The sequence below is a fragment of the Ambystoma mexicanum genome, chromosome 1p (assembly GCF_040938575.1).
Source record: "Ambystoma mexicanum isolate Mex_15411 chromosome 1p, UKY_AmexF1_1, whole genome shotgun sequence".
Classification (NCBI taxonomy): domain Eukaryota; kingdom Metazoa; phylum Chordata; class Amphibia; order Caudata; family Ambystomatidae; genus Ambystoma; species Ambystoma mexicanum.
In genome coordinates this window covers 556,490,142-556,502,696 of record NC_090921.1, presented here as the reverse complement: position 1 = coordinate 556,502,696, position 12,555 = coordinate 556,490,142, and the positions used below count along the sequence as shown (strand labels likewise).

Here is a 12,555-nt window from a genome sequence, read left to right as displayed (position 1 = left end):
CATTCAGGCCTGCAGGTACCATGTCCTTTTTTGGCTCCCATTCTTGCCATCCTTTTGTTTAAATCAGCAATTTGCCATGATTTGTTAATCTCCTTTAAATTAATACTACTACCTGATTCTTACAGGTCCAGAATGCATCTATAACATTCGGTCACCCTATAATCAAGACTGGTCCCCAGCCCAGCAAGCGCACCCGATTTAGATAGCGGTATGTTGACTAGTTCACCCCCGTTTTTACTGCTTGATTAATTCAGAGAATTGCCATTCTTTTGGCGGCACACCCACGCATTCTTTATCCTGTTTTTAGTATTATTTTTAGATGATGCTATGACCGGCATCTTACCGACCAACCCTCTACCTGCCTTTTTGTCTCCAAAGACGTAAAGTCCTGACGAGAGTTCAGAACTATTCTGTGCACCATGCCATAACGGCCAGTTTTTAGTTACAGCTCCTTCTGAACTTGAAACACCTAACAGTGTCGACAAACCATGATAGAAGCGATATATTAAACAGCTTCTAAAACACACCCTGGATTGTCTCAGCACTGCAATGTCTAATGCTAGTCTCTCGACTTTTGTCTTATGTCACTACTCTGTTGAATTGTGTAGAGTATATACTGTGGTCTTTTAATCCACTTACATATATGTATCCTGTTGTCAAATGTCTGCACCATGTGTATATATATAATATTTTTTCTGAATGTCCTTCTCAATACATTTTTTATTTGATCTATTGTGCCCCACACGTGTAATCTAATCATGTTACACTAGGCCTCTGAACTTTGTGAACTACCAGTTAGCGCTGCTAGGGAGAGGTAGCCTTCGACTCACCCCCACTTTTTCTGATACTGTCCTTGTACTGATGCACCAATTTCCGTACTGTTGCCTAACTAATGGAATACCCTCCTCTCTTTTTGTTCTATCAGCTTCTTCTTTCTTTAGCCGCCTGATGGACTTTCAGAGCAATTGTCTCTTATTTTACCACAGCCAGATCATATGTTTTTGTGCTCCTTGAGCTTTAACTTTACCCCCTGATTTACCATAAACTTGAAAGATTCCTTGATATGCAACACACAGAGGTTTCTTTCTAACCAAGTCTATATAGCGGCCAGCAATTTCTGACACCGCCCCCTATTTTAACTGTAGGCGATTACCACTAGCCTCCATTTCCACATCACCCATTTTTTCCTCACTTCTCCCTTTGTTTCATCATTTATGGAAATGGCTAGCAAGTCATGAATGCTAAATCTCTGCGATAGTATAGAGAAGTCCTCCATCTTCTCTCTTATATTCCCAGAGATGAAGCAATAGTCTCTACAAGATCCTTGCATCCCCCGCTTCCACGTACACTTCCCCGGCATGTCGCTCCGTGTTTGACCATTAAGCATAAACATGTCCCTTGTGCCCACACGTTTCATCCATTCTCTTTTCCTTGTGTTCCATTCACTCTTTCAATGGCTAGCCCTTCTTACATGGATATTTAATATTCAGGTCACCACAAATGGTTATTTTTGCATCCTTTTTCCCCATTGCTTCATCCATCACTTTTCCGATTGACTCTTTAGCTTAACATCCTTATTGAAATTGACTCGCCAATATACATTAATCATGAGGAGCGGAGCTAACTGGCTCTGCCTCATTTGTTCCAGCCACATTATTTGTACATATGGATTTGGACATTTCACTTTACGAACATTCCAACGCAAATCTAATTTCACAAGGGTTAATACCCTGCATACGGGCGCCCCGTTAACCCCTTTGGTGCAGGGTTTAAAAAGGCAGCAAAACCATCACATAGGGATGTTTCCATTTACCAAGTCACCTGGAAACACAATACGTCAGATTGTTCCAAGTCCGGAATTTCTTCTTAAAAAAAGGTAACTAAATTCCCTTGTGTTCCAGGAAGCTATCCTCAACAGCTCTTTCACCTCCCTGGCTTGAATCTATTCTTTCTGACCATCACATAGTGCACCTGCTACCCAATCCCATGATTCTTCCTCAACCAGCTTTTCATCTTTTTGTGTTTTTGTCGCATCTCCCCTTTTCCCTTGATTAGCAATCGTGAATTTTAGGGATTTCAAATTTTCTTTTAAAGGAGCCAGGGCTCTCTCTTCCCTGGAGACATTTTTTTTTGGATATTTTCAATTGCGCCCTTCTTTACTAACTCTCTCTCTATCGTCGCTTCTCTGCAATTGGCTTTTATCTGTTCTTGATAATCACTTATCTCAAATCCTAATGGTAGGAATGTATCTTTCGTGGATAGTATTAGATCTTTCTTCAGTTTTGTAGTAAGATGCAGTATGACTCAGTCCGTCCTTGTATCTGCAACAAATTCCACAATACTAATGCCTGTTGTTGAGATCTGATGAGCCGGAACAATGCAGTTCAACAGTCGCAAGGAATTTAGTCGATTAAGCACTGGTGGATATGGACCTCCTAGTATTTTCTCCAAATACATTTTATAACTCGTTACATGCGAGCCCTTCTCAATTTCCTTGTTTTTTTTTTTCTAGGTTATCTGTATTGCCTTCCTTTTTCTTCTCTCCCATTGTTCCTGGTGATTTTAACTCTTGAGGAATGTTTCTTACTGACTTCGAGCTTCTAGCCCCCTTCTTCTCCTTCACTTTTGTTGTTTCACTAGCTAGCAGCCTCCTTCTCTTATTCTGTTTATCATTTACTTGTTTAACCTCTTTCTGGAGGGGTTTTATCATTGCCTCAATTTTTGCCCACTCAGTTACTGACCTCTTTCCACTTCTCATCATCTTCAACTCTGTCAATTTCTTGTATTAGGTCACTTAGGTCCACTTAAGATTTCCTCCTCCAATTCCACTTCACAAGGTTTCTTATGCTTTATGCTCTGGATTTCCCCTCCTACGGTCAGCTCTTTCTGAGCTCTTTTTGGTTCTGGTCTATTTTCACTTGGAGGCGGAGAGCGAAGATTTCTCATAAAGGCTTTTGAGCCATTTGATTTCCGTATTATTGCCCGGGGCATATTCTTAGATTTCTTTGTGTTTTTCCGACATTGCTTAGAAGTACTTGCTGACATTGGTCTCAATTCCACTGATCCAGAAGACTTGAACATTGAGAAGATATTTCCTTCTTTAGGAATTTTTGTCACACTGTTTTTCTTGATCAATCGGAGTGGGCTCTTTGTGGCCAGAACTCTTTTGGGCTTCTACAGAATCATCAACTTCCCTACTACTCGACTTCTGTAGGGCCTTAATCTGGGCTCTCATCCATTCACCAGCCAACAACGACGCCCCTATCATAGTTGTTTTCTCCATTGTTTCTCTTCTGGCTATATCGCAGAAGCGATTTTGCCAGTTAACCAAGACTTCCACCTCTTTATCCATTCTAACTTCCAGCTTGTTTGCAAGCATTTCCATCCCCATCAGTTTATTAGATATACCCACAATGCTGGCGGACTGATGCTGGAGGCTAGTTATTGCCTCATGTAATTTGGTAAATGACAGCAGTGACATTGTTAGGGAAGCCATCAACAGTTGATGTAACTGGGCCCAATCCTCTGTTCTCAGGGGGGGATTGTCTATTCCGTCTTGTTTTATTCACATAGGCTGAAAGTTGTTGAGACAGCCCCGGGGAGGTAATCGACGAGCTTTGAGTAATATTAGCATCAAAAACTGAATCCTCCACCTGGTTATTCTTCATACTCTGATTAGGACTTGCTACCCAGGATGCCTTCTCGTTATCCATATCCAGCGACCTTAGGGGTAGTTGCTCCAAGGCTTTTTCAGGGCTTGAGCTTTTCCCCTTTTCCTCATTTCCTGTTTGTTGTGCCACGGATTTATAATCAAATGGATTTTTTATGCGCATCCCAACAAAAAATTTGGTGAGTACTTGTTACTGCTTCCAGATCCGCATTTATATTTGCTTGTCTTAATGACTCATCGAGCAAGCGCACTTGCTCAGTTATACAGAACAGACTCTTAAGTTTTTGTTGTGCAACTCTGGGATAGAAACATTTTCAAGAGACCATGTCTTCATTTAAAGAGCATGTTGTATTTCCATTTCCCTTAGTTTGATGTCCTGATGTTTGGTTTCAGCCTGGATTTGTAACCTTTTGAATTTTAACTCCAGTCTCATTTTCTCAAGAGACACACATTCTGGACTCAATGGTGGACCTTGTGGGGTCCCTGTGGCTAAAGGTTGAGGCAAAAGGGCCTGTTGAGTCAGAAGGCCTCTCTTCCTGAGACTCCTTTTCCTCCTCTAAGGCATTAGAGTTAGACTCTGAATTATCATCCCCAATATAATTTTCCACATTTTCTGGGTTAGTAGGTGTGACAGGCCTACTACCCAGACTTGGATGATTGAACAATCTTGCAATCAATTCATTTTTCTTTACTTTAACAGGGAGACTTGCAAAATTATTTTCAGTTGCTCTACTGTTAGAATGACCAGGGCTTCTTGACTGAAGTTCTCCATATTTCTCCAGCATGGGGTCTGGCATGGATTCACATGCTCATGAATATTCCCCGTCGTCAGCCTGGGAATCCTCAGTAAAGAAAAAATCAGTTTCGATTTCGTTTCTGAACTGTCTTTCTCCTAATAAGCAATCATTGGTCTCTGGGTCATACTGCCCCCAGCCAATTACTGACCTCTACCTAAGCCCCTCCTCTGGCAGCCATATTCAGATTAGGTAGCACGTAAAGTGGCAGTAGGACCAAGAGAAGAGCCGCAGAGGGTTAAGGCAGGAGGGTTTGCATGTGAATCCATGCTAGACCCATGCTGGAGAACAGTTACAGGTAAGTAACTTGTTCCTTGGCGTGTTGCAATTGCTATTCTAGTGGAGCTTAGCCTTGTGAAGGTTTTTAGTTGAACCAAAGCAAATTGTTAGTGTTACAACTCTACAATTGCCACCAGTGTTAGGCAAGATTGTATGCAGTACCCTTTGAGTGCACTACAACAACCCTGACCTCCTGGCAATAGGAACCCAACCTTTGGTATAAGTCTGTACTACACAGGTTGGTAGTGTGGTCGAGTATCCAGGCTTATCTCAAGAGGGGTCAATGTGAGCTGTAGGGGAGTTAAACAGAGTTACACAGAGATTGAGTGACAAGTATTCAAATAAACTTACATACAAGGTTTCTTGAGTAAACAATTATTAATTTATTTACCAGTCAGTTATAGTAAGCCTTCTTCAGAAGGGAGCAATGTTAAGCAACACACAAATATACTTCAAAAATAATACATACTCTTAGTTTTCTATATTAGCAGATACCCATTTGGGATGGCTCAGAGACACTACCTACACCCTCAGGTGGCATCAATTGCTAGGGTGAAGTGGACATTGATATATCATTGTTTGCATTCATACTTCCTTAGAGTGTCAAAGAAAAGAGGGATCAGAATAAAACAAGTATTCACACAAGGATTCTTAAGCAGGTAGTTACTTTCAACAACCCCCCAATGCAGTGTCAGTTAAACCTTTCCTTTAAGGAAGGCAAAAACACTTAAACAGAGGAGCCAATGTTTAAGTTAGCAAAAGTCAAATGAACTGAAGCACTTCTTGCAGGTAAGTAAAAAGTCTTTCACAATGTTTAAAAGGTCTTTGTAGAATAGCAGAAATCAAAGTAGGGCCACAAGCTGATTAGGCTTCTGAGGTAACTCTACCGATGCAAGCAAGGCAAGTCTCCAGCGAGGACAAGTAAGGTTACACAACAAGAGGTAAGTTCTCTTAGACTGTACAGTACCTTTTAGGTTGAAGAAAAAGTGCATCAGATGGCTTCTGTTCCTGTGCAGCTCTGCAGATCCTGGTGTTCATGGGCCTCAGTCGTGGGGACAAGAGGGAGTCTACGGACTCTTGCACTGCAATGGGACGGTCACCGAGCGCAACCGGCAATCTTCAAACAAGTGGCACTTCGGTGTTTCAGCTCCTCGCATCTACCGCAAATAGCACCACTGTGGTTCCTGGCTGTTGAAATGGGCTTTCCCTGCATCTGGAGTCCTGCACTCTGTTGAGGGGGCTACGGCTCGGTCAGTCCTGCTTTGTGGGAGTCCGGAGGATCTTCCTGGAGCTCTTGGCCAGCTTAAAAGCAATGCACACGAACTGGTGTTCCTCTCCCTGGCTATCCGGTTCCAGCAGTGACTGCAGTGGAAACTTGACCAGCTTCGAGAGGATGTCCAGGTGGCTTACTTTGGAGTTGATTGGTTCCACCAACTCAAAGGGGGGGGAAGTCGTCGCTTCTCTGTCGATAGGAATTGGGAGTTTCAGCACGGCAGCAGGGCTTCACCGGGCAAACCAACGGTCCAGGAGTTGCAGCAGGTGTCCTCTTCAAGTTCTTCTTCGGATTCCTTCGTCCAGTGGTTGACTCTGCCTTCCAAGCCAAAAAGCCTCACCTTTTATGCAGGTTTCTCCCATTCATTCCAGCCTAGCTGTCAGTCACCCAGCAGGGTGACTGTCCTTGCCGGACAGCCAGCCGGCCGATCAACCGGAAGGTGCATTCCTGTCTCCTAGGAGACTAAGCACAGGGAGTTTCGGGCACCTCCCTTGCTTCCTGACACCCTGGAACCAGAGGCGGGCTTCACTTGTGAATCCCTCTAAAGCCAAAATGAACAAAGGGACCAAACCTGGTTTGGTGCACAGAGTAACTCTCAAGAAGGACCTTTCCACAAAGAAATCGTGAAAAAAGAAGACCGTGCCATTTTGACAAACATGGTACCCTTGGGTGCTTTACTGCAGCTGCAAACGCACCCTGCGGTAAATGCACACCACGGTAGGTAAAAGTAAGCCACTGCCACCAGCCATTCACAGACAAAAGGGTAACATAAACATGTTAACATGAGAAGCTAGACAAAGGGGATACTAAGTAACCCCTCCAGCATCCTGTTGTAAGATGGTGTGTGCTGGTCTAGAAAGTTACAAATGTCTAAAGTCAATTTCACTTTACTGCTCTTGGAAACAGTAGTTTATCCAAGAGAAGGTATTTAAACCTTTTTCGGAAATCTGAAGGACTTCCCTGTGTCACTGCACTGAAGGTACTGTGTGACACAATGCTAAAGATGATGCCTATGGAGTTTGTCAGACTCCACAACCAAAAGAAACACACTGTTAAGAAATCACATTAAAATACATGAGCGGGGGGGAAAGGGGTCGCGCTCTCTCCAGGTTAAAAATTCAAGTCCTCAAAATCCAGCAAATTTCTGAGACTTCTCCCTAACACATGTGAATCCTATACTTGAGACTACCAGGAGTAGTCTCGGTGCTGTTTTTCTTTGTAGTTCTAGACTTATAAGAAACGAGAGGTTTCAAACTATAAGGATCTCCCGTCCTGAACAAGGCAACTTATTTTTTACTGTCTTCCACTGCTCAACTACAAATCCTGGTTTCCTGAGAACTATTCTTTTGTCCGGTCCATTTACAGTCCTCCGATTTTGGATTTCAGTACTTTTCATGAAATGTTTCATTGAGATTTAATTTTGTTTGGTCACCTTAACAAATTAAATTAACATGTGGGAGATTGTGTGCAGTAAGCAAGAAAATGACCAAATTGAAAGAATTTATACAGATTTGGTACTTTGTGCTACAGAGCAAATGAATGTCTTATTTGTTTCACCAGTGCAAAGGTAGCATATGTGCTTTTCAAAGCGCTGTTAGTAGGGGAGATCTTAACGCCAGTCACCTGCTATTCGGCATACCTTGTTCCTTGGGCTCTTAGTCTGTGAGTGTATAGTTTGTTCACATTACATATGTTATCTGCTTAATGTTGCTAAAAATGTTTCTCTGGTGTTAGGAGTTCACAGGCTCTCTATAAGCTATCCTCCAACTTTGGGTCTGCATTGCATATTTTTTTGCCAACAAGCTGTTTTCTGGCTGATATTAACATCTAAGAATAGAGGCGTTTCCCTCCAGCATTTGTCTGAAGGTATGTGGGATGGCAATAAATGCGCAGTGCATTCGGTCTATTTGAATTTTTTTAAAGAGCATTTTCATCTCATGCTATTGGGGGTATTGAGAAGGCAGTTTCTAGATGTAAGGCATAGTGTGTGTGTGTATATGATACTTTATTCTTTTGAGATACAAAACTCTCTTTTGGGTGAGAAAGAAAACACAACTCTCGGAGAAAGCAGACTATTTTTTCTACTTCTCATAAACCAAAAAGACAGTATGCAAAATTGTAGCAATGTCAGTAACATTATGTTTTGAGTGTCCCCAGTTTTTACAAACCATTCACTCTTTGTTTATAGCTCATCCACTGCACTGTTGTGGATACTGCCATAGTCTTCCCGCATCGACTTGGTTTTCCTTACAAACGCGCACTGAGGACGTTGATGGCAGACTACCTCAAACGCATCATCCAAGACAACGGTGAGACATGGCATTAATGCATTTTCTGCAAGCCTGTAATATTGGTTATATTGGTAATGTAACCTTGCCTCTATTCAGTGTTTACACATACCCAAACACCACTCCTCGATCCTGTGTGTCATTTAGAAAAGTAAAAGTAGTGCCCTCTGGGATGTCCACTCTTTGTTTCTGCTGATCCAATTGCATTAACACGCCTGATCAAAATAATGTGCTTAATTGAAGCACACAACTGCAAAAAAGTTGTTTGCCACTCAATCAGAAGATCCTTCAAATAAGCGCAGTGACTGGGAGGTAGTATCGATTGTTTTTCATTTTGTATCTTTTGAAATTGTTGTTGTAGAGACAATTTGCTGAACCCCTATGACATGACTTGAAAAGTTCTATAAAAATAATTTTCTGTGTCGTTTCTGTATTGCTAGTTTCTATATATTCCTTCCTCCCATAGATTCCTGATCTTGAATACATCGTCCCCGGCACTGGCTGTCTTTGGAAATGTTTTCAGCCACCAAGGGGTGCAGTGCAGCTCCAAGTCTGACTTGCTCGAGGCAGTTTGGTGCCCGTGATGCTGAATGTGATGTCGATATGGAGCCACCAGTGAGTGCCCCATGACCTCAGTTCCGTTTTCAGTGCACTCAATATGCTGTTTTTGAAATGCCACTAGTGCGTCCTTCAACTATGTAAAAAATAAACACCTTCCTTACTGGGATCGTGGAAGGCAGATGTATGTGTGGGATCCTCACAATGTGGGTATCCACTTTCTTGGGGAGGACCATGACATGAGGACTGTGGCGCATACAAGTCTTTTCACGCTAAAGTCCTGTGGGAGCATACCACAAAGAACTACACCTTGCTCCATCAATGTGGGGGACAAGGACACTCCCAAAGTCACAGGCATCAATGCCTTCTTTCACAAATGCCCTGGTACTTGTGGATGTTTTTTCATTTGCTGCCAAGGACAACAAGAAAAGAAGCACTGAAGTAGGATGGGACTCAGTGGAGAAGTCCAACTTGCAAGCACATGAAGCACCGCTAGTCGTCCTGCTCTCCAAGTGACCCTTTCAAGTATCAATGTCTTCTACCAGAAATGGGAGTCTTCCCTCCTGCCCCAGAGATGCTGAGGCTCCTCTGACATTTGACCAAATTACCATTATGCTGTTGTTCCCATCTAGCTCCTCCACCCAAGAGCGGCGAGAGGACTTTCAGCAACAGATGATTGACACCTTTGCCAAGGTACTGGTGGCTTTGGTGCAAGTGGTGAAGCATGGGCCTACTGCGCTCCATGAAGCTAGCAATGGCAGTTCTTGGCCCACACCTATATCCTTGCTGCCTTTATTTTGGCCTTGCTAATGGGGCCTGCTCCACCACAGCGCAACACAGCTCCTCATTAAGGCATTGAAGTGATGGGTCAGGCTTCCTATGCCTTGTGGTGGACATCTCACTGGCATTTGCTCGGTTTCTCAGTGTTCATTCAGATGCAAGATGGGTCTGACCTTTGAAGAGGTTCACCCCATCCCATATAGGTTGGAACTCTTTGATTCTTGTGAAGTAAAGGACTTGCATAATGAGTTCTGCTGCCAACATAAGGTTCTAATGGACTCCTTCCTCACACAGAGTCCTCATCTATATCTCTCAGTGCCAGCTGCTCTTCCGAAACATTTATACAACCAGGGAGGCCGCGTGGCTCTGCGTCTGCTACACCCGACGCATCTTCATGCCCAGCGCCACACATGTCCTCTGGGCCATTAAATCTAGGGGAGCTGCGCCCTGTGACCTCAGTTCCTTTTTCCACGCTTAATTGTTATTAATTTTTTCCCTGAATGCTGGGTTTTGCTACAAACTCAAAAATTAATTGTGATGCTGAATCCTACAAGGTCTTTGGTTTTCAAACCCTGCGTGGATTGTCGGACCCGCATCGCATCTACCTCGAATTCCACGACGCGCTGTTCGACTCACTGTGCCAATTGATGCACCCGAAGGGACTTGGAGAGCGTGAAGCAAAACTTTCCACCTTCCTCCACAAAGAAAAAGGTGATGGATAAATTCGAAGTCGTTGAGGAACAGCCCCCTGTCCGAAAGGATAAAAAGAAGAAACTCCTGAAGAGTCGAGATCCCCTGGCGATTCTTGCAGCATCATTCTTCTTAGTCTTCGAAGAAGAGGAGCTGCTTCTCCCAACGACAGCCGAACGTAAAAGGCCCTTCAGATACCATTTCCCACCCATCCTCTACCCCTGAGGAATCAGAGGCATTCAAGATGAAGATGCTAGACATCTTAGCCAAGGCCCCGGCTCCGATGGATCCAACCGGACTTGGAAGTGTTGTCAGGGACTCTGCAATGAGAAGCAGCAAGATTGCAGCAAAAGGGCACTCCGGTCCATCTCTGAACATCAGTTCCCTGGCTTCTTGTCCATGCCCAGCGACGCCAGCAGGGCCAGGGTCGCAAAAGAGTTGCTCCTGCTCCCCAGAAGGGCATGTATTTCCCAGTTGGAGGACATTTATGATGGGTACGGCGCTCCTGTTCTTTTTGGGCTGGAGCCCTTTGATAGGCAGAATACTGTGCAGTTCCCTTAGGGAACACTACAGAAGATTAAGACTACAGGTATGAGCAATAAATCCCCTTTGGTATCAGTCCGTACCACAAAGATTTAGTTGGTAGCTGTGGCTAAGCAGTCAGACTTATCTCAAGAGGGAAATGAGCAGTATTCAGGTTTTACACAATAGGACTACAGTTCCGTGGCACAAGGAAACACTGACCAAAGCTTTGTATTAAAAAGAATATATATATTTATTTTACACACTTGTAGTTCAACACATTAATCAGTTAATAAAGCAAGTTAAAATCAGTCAAGAAAAGTATACACAACTCCCTAGTTAAATTGTAGACAAGTCTGAGCAAGAGTGAAAACTGAGCAAAACGGCACAGTGAAAACCAAACACAAATGGCACTCTAGCAATTTCTCACAAGGGAGGGAAAGCACAAGTTATACAGAAATATCTTCTTACACACCCTAGCAACACTTCACAGAAGTTTGTGAACAGGTTTAGGCAAGGCAGTACTTTAGCATAGATAATACTTAAATGAAAACTGAACAAAATGGCACTTCACAAGTTTTACAAGTGGGAAGGAAAAGGTGGTTATAAGAAGTAGGTGCACCAACACAGTTCTAGTTGAGAAGCAATCTCGAGAAGGCAGTTCTAGCAAATTTTGCCAGAGTCTATAGGCCTGTGCCAGTGGTACAGGGCAAAGGGCCCAGGAGCAAAATGTTCTTGTAGCTGCAGTCAAGTCTTTAGTTAACGATTTCGAAAAGGTGGATGCAGAAGGTGAAAGACCATGTTTAGAAGATGGGGGCGGCCAACCCAAGAGGTAGGTAAAGGATTTAAAACACCTTTAGCACTACCATGTGGAAAGGGCGGCCTGGCGGAACAATGTACCTTAATATGAAGAAGTGGCTCCTGCAGTGGCGGTTGTTCCTGGTAGTTCCTGCAGTTCGGGTGATCCAGCAGAGGAAGAGGGACTCTCGTCGTGGAGGAAGGTTGGAGTTACTGCACTACCCAGGGATAAAACCAGCCGCGGTGCTTCCCGACGAATAAAAGGTACGCTCTTTTAAATCGCGGTCCGGGTGGACGGGTGCCCGGCTATCCGGTCTCAGAGTACAGGGTACTGGTGATTCGACCAAGGCAGGTCCGGGAAGGCGATTAGCAAACTGGTTGGCTCCACCAGCTCAAGGGGAAAAAGGCTCTTGCAGATGAAGATCTTCTCTCGTCGTGTGGAGAAAAGTGGTGAGACGCTGCAGCAGGGCTTCACCGGTGGTTCAGTCGTTGCAGATGTCTTTGGCTTCGCTCTTCTTCAGCTTCTTAGTTCCAGTGGCGACATCTTGCTCTTCCAGTCCTCAGGACCCTGCTTGTATGCAAAAAGATCCCCATTCATACAGCCTAGCTGTCAGCAGTCACACATGGAGGGGTTATCGTGGCCGGAGACCCTCAAGCCTATCAGGACAGAGTGCCACCTAGGTTGCTGAAGCAACCCTGTGCAGGGGTCCTACTCCCCCTCCCACACAATGGACCCACCCCAGACTCGGTGGTGCCGAAAGGAGGGCTTCTTGGCAGAAGCCCGCCAAAAGGACGAAAAAAGGATCCCAGACCTGGGTTAGGAGTTTAGAGAAAGACATGAGAAAGAAGTTATATTAAAGTTCTGGCAAATAAAACCTACCGGATTAAAGTTAATATTAAAAT

The 12,555-nt window shown here is 44.0% G+C and overlaps 1 protein-coding gene across 1 annotated transcript in view; it reads left to right on the top strand.

Moving 5' to 3' along the window:
* The window catches only part of REXO1 (RNA exonuclease 1 homolog), a 1,041,135-nt gene that overhangs the window by 997,050 nt on the left and 31,530 nt on the right, over positions 1–12,555 (top strand). The window contains exon 15 of the mRNA XM_069649491.1: positions 8,205–8,325. Within this exon, the coding sequence (XP_069505592.1) occupies positions 8,205–8,325 (121 nt within the window). The remainder of the gene's footprint in view (positions 1–8,204; positions 8,326–12,555) is intronic.